At 38.2% G+C, this 3,362-nt stretch overlaps 1 protein-coding gene across 1 annotated transcript; it reads right to left on the minus strand.

Annotated features, from left to right (window-relative positions):
* Nucleotides 1–456: 456 nt before the first annotated feature.
* On the minus strand, nt 457–3,041 carry UBC32 (ubiquitin-conjugating enzyme 32). The gene is made up of 5 exons (XM_086560424.1): nt 2,848–3,041; nt 1,888–2,019; nt 1,654–1,738; nt 1,137–1,300; nt 457–1,048 (listed from the first exon to the last, which is right to left on the minus strand). The coding sequence occupies exons 1-5, from the start codon at nt 2,956–2,958 to the stop codon at nt 626–628; spliced, it is 915 nt and encodes a 304-aa protein (XP_086416550.1). The 5' UTR covers nt 2,959–3,041; the 3' UTR covers nt 457–625.
* Nucleotides 3,042–3,362: the final 321 nt, after the last annotated feature.

Here is a 3,362-nt window from a genome sequence, read left to right on the forward strand (position 1 = left end):
GTGTCTGTTAAAGACCAAACTGCACGGGTAAGGTGAGGGTGAAGAATAGAGGTGGTGGTTTTATCACAGGTAATGGTTCAGGCTGATGGAACGCTTTGAGGAAGTGGAAGGCAGCACCACCTATGGTGTCAGAGCCCAAACCCAAACCTACCAACTCAATGGACCTCTATCAGTAAAAGGATGCGCCCTCATGAATAAACTTTTTAAAGAACTCTTCTTTCTTGCCGAGGTTACGGTAGGGGCTTTGGCTGTTTATTGATTTACCGTGAAGCCGAATGGATGGAAAGCGCCGCGTTTCGGGTTCTAGAGTTGAGTACCAGCCCATGGCAAATTGGTTTTCATGCTGACCAATCTAAGAAAGGTCCCGAGGGTTGTTAACTTGTTTTTTATTATCTGACTATTCTTCTGCTCACTAACCTGGAGCAAAAACAAGAAGATGAAGAAGCCCCGAAGCCATAGTACAAAACACTAGTCAACATTGTTGGAGTAATTACTTACAAATCACCGGCATTATATTACCAAAATAAGTAATTATGCGAGTTTGGTCATTGGTATTACATTCATATATATCCTCACTGTAGAATGAAATAAGCATGGATGTGTCTTCATTCTGGAATACTATCTATTATAAACCACCAAGGGAACCTGCATCCATTCCACTGGATCTCACAAACTTTTTCAAAAGGAGTACCAGAATTGCAACTGTGAGCCCTATCGCAGCCCATGTGAACAGCCGATCATCTGACTGTTTTGAAACTCTGACCTCTGGCATTTGCAGCTGTTCACCATGCTCTGCTGCTGGGACACGTCTTGATACATTCACTGTACGGAAACTGACACTCAAAGGACCTGCATTGGCATGGACCTCTCGAACGTCAATCCTGTCTTCAGCTTCGGGGTTTGGCTGCTCGTCAGGAGCGGCTATGTTATCACCATCCAGAGGAGCAACAGGTGCTTCACCTTCTGCATTGGTTGGGTGTTCATCAGATGACTCTTGTGCAGCAAGTTGAGGAACTGGGGGCACTTTGCTCAGCATATACTGGTGAATCTGCAAGCAGTCTAGTAAGTTCAAAGCATACAGGTCACAACTTATAAAAGATGTTTATGGGGGATTCGAGTATAGAATTTAAACATACCTCATCAATTAGTCTTTGGCGTTCAGACGTCCCAAATTTTGGCGCTGCCCCACGCGATTTAATTGCCAAACCGCGCCTTTCTTCTTTCTTGTAATCCAGTGAGCCCAAGGCACCGTTTGGATTTGTGGGCATGAATGCAATCAATGCAACTAAGGCTGTTCGAACTGCCATTAAAAGAGGTGGATCAGGATATGAAAAGCATGACAAACTTTGGCAAGAGAGTAACATACTCATTCAATTGGAACTCTTTATCCAACTCAAATATCCTTGTATTTCATATATACATTAATCAGAACAACAACTCCAGTTATCTATCTTTTATAACGGTCTATGTTTAACACAGAACGATGACAGAAAAGACAAACAGAAAATTATCAATTACACCATGTTCGTAAATCTTCACATCTAAAAGGAAGAACCTAAAACTTAATGGCAAGAGAGTCAACTATTAACAGTCCCTCCAACTTAATCTTTAAAATGATGGAAAACAATTAAATGCACGTTGTATGAAGCTTACCGCTCCATGATGGCTGCCAATGCTCAGGATGATAATTTGATATGCTAAGACAGATCTTGGTTTGTGTCTCAAAACGGCCATTTCGCTGCAAAAATAAAAAATAAAAAAATCAACATAAAAAAAATAAGCACACAATGTAATAGATCAGAAAAGTTTTACTTAAAAGAAACTTATATTGAGCGCAGTCCTACATAAAATATGTAGAACTTTGTGGTACGAGTGTTAAGCCATTACCGTTAACAACATGAATGATGGCGGCTTAAATGGATATTCAGCAGGCAGTTGGATCCGTCCATGATAAATTCCACCTTCGAACTCGGAATCACGAGGGCCCGCTATTGCAAATTGCCATTCAAATATATTCTCCTGAGAATCATAAGAAACAGGGTAAGATATCACAAAAGCTTACAAACAAGATGAGCTATGAAGTTATTCAAGGATAAGTTATCACATTCTAATTATACTCTTCATAACCATGATGCAATCTGGCATAGGCACTAAGTCACCTAGAAACTGGCTACAACACCTCATAATATGTTTCCAAAAAAATTCAATACTAGCACCTCACAAAGATCAAAGTAAAGAAAGATAAAATAAATAGATAAAGCACTTATTCGTAAAGAAATACATTATAACGAATATTTTAGCAAATTGGATATTCGGAAGCCAAAAACCAGTTAAGCTAAACTGTCATGCCATCCTAGTCTCCTAGACATACAATATTAAAATCGTCGGTATACAAAACAAATAATATCTATTCCTTGACATGCCAGATTATAAGTTGGAATCACCAGAACTTGTACCTCTGCGGCTTCTCAATTTCAGAATCAGGTTTAGGCAGTGTTACATGGACATGCCATTTTTATATTTCACCGTATCAGACTATCAGACACTTGTCAATGTAACTTAGCGTTTAAGTAATCTGGCTTAGTAACAAGAAACAGAAAACGAAATCAACAACTTTTCTTCAAACATAACAATGTACTCCGTATTTTCTATCCCAAGTGAAATGCCCTTCAAGTTTATCAACTCTAAATATCAATTTTAACCTTGATATAAACAACAAAGGCAAATTACAATAGCTCAAGGGCCCACCACAAATGAAATTCATGCTTAATCAATTTACCAATTGAACCCAAATCTTAAAACTATACCCAATTAATTATAACAAAATAAAAAAAAATAGGTTTATACCTCAAGAGGAAGGCTCATGAAATCATCGCAAGGATTAGATTGCATCTCTTTCACTTCTTGTAGAATCCTCTTAACTGCTGGATTCTTCAAATTGTATTTCTCTTCCGCCATGGCTTACGTTAGTCAAATCTCACTCTTGTTTGCTAAAATGCACCTAACCTCTCTTCTCAGCTCTCAAGAAATGAGGATGATCCTTTTTTGTTATTAAGATAAAAGAGTTGTGACTTTACACGTCGATTTCGAATAATTCGGACACGTGTGGTGTTTCTATTGGCGGACCCATGGTCGGGTCAACTTTTTTTTGCTTTGTTGGTTTTAAACTTGGGCCGAATATGGGCTTCTATTTGTTGTCGAATGATTCAATATTCTAGGAATTTCGTTGGATGTGTAAACTACGATTTATCAAGAATCCACAAGCTTGTGATACAAAACTATTAATAATGTTCCACTCAAACCCTATTTTGTTTTTAATCTTCTTGTCTCTAATTGATAATGTCTCTTATATTTAAGCCAAC

Source organism: Coptis chinensis, chromosome 5 (genome assembly GCF_015680905.1).
Source record: "Coptis chinensis isolate HL-2020 chromosome 5, ASM1568090v1, whole genome shotgun sequence".
Taxonomy (NCBI): Eukaryota; Viridiplantae; Streptophyta; class Magnoliopsida; order Ranunculales; family Ranunculaceae; genus Coptis; species Coptis chinensis.

Bases quoted from the DNA above. Each gene is read 5' to 3' on its own strand.
- UBC32 (XM_086560424.1), bottom strand. From the start codon at position 2,958: ATGGCGGAAGAGAAATACAATTTGAAGAATCCAGCAGTTAAGAGGATT. The intron at 1,739-1,887 runs GTAATGGCTTAA...TTATTTTTGCAG, and splicing joins CATCATTCATGTTGTTAACG to CGAAATGGCCGTTTTGAGAC. The intron at 1,049-1,136 runs GTATGTTTAAAT...GACTGCTTGCAG, and splicing joins GCCAAAGACTAATTGATGAG to ATTCACCAGTATATGCTGAG.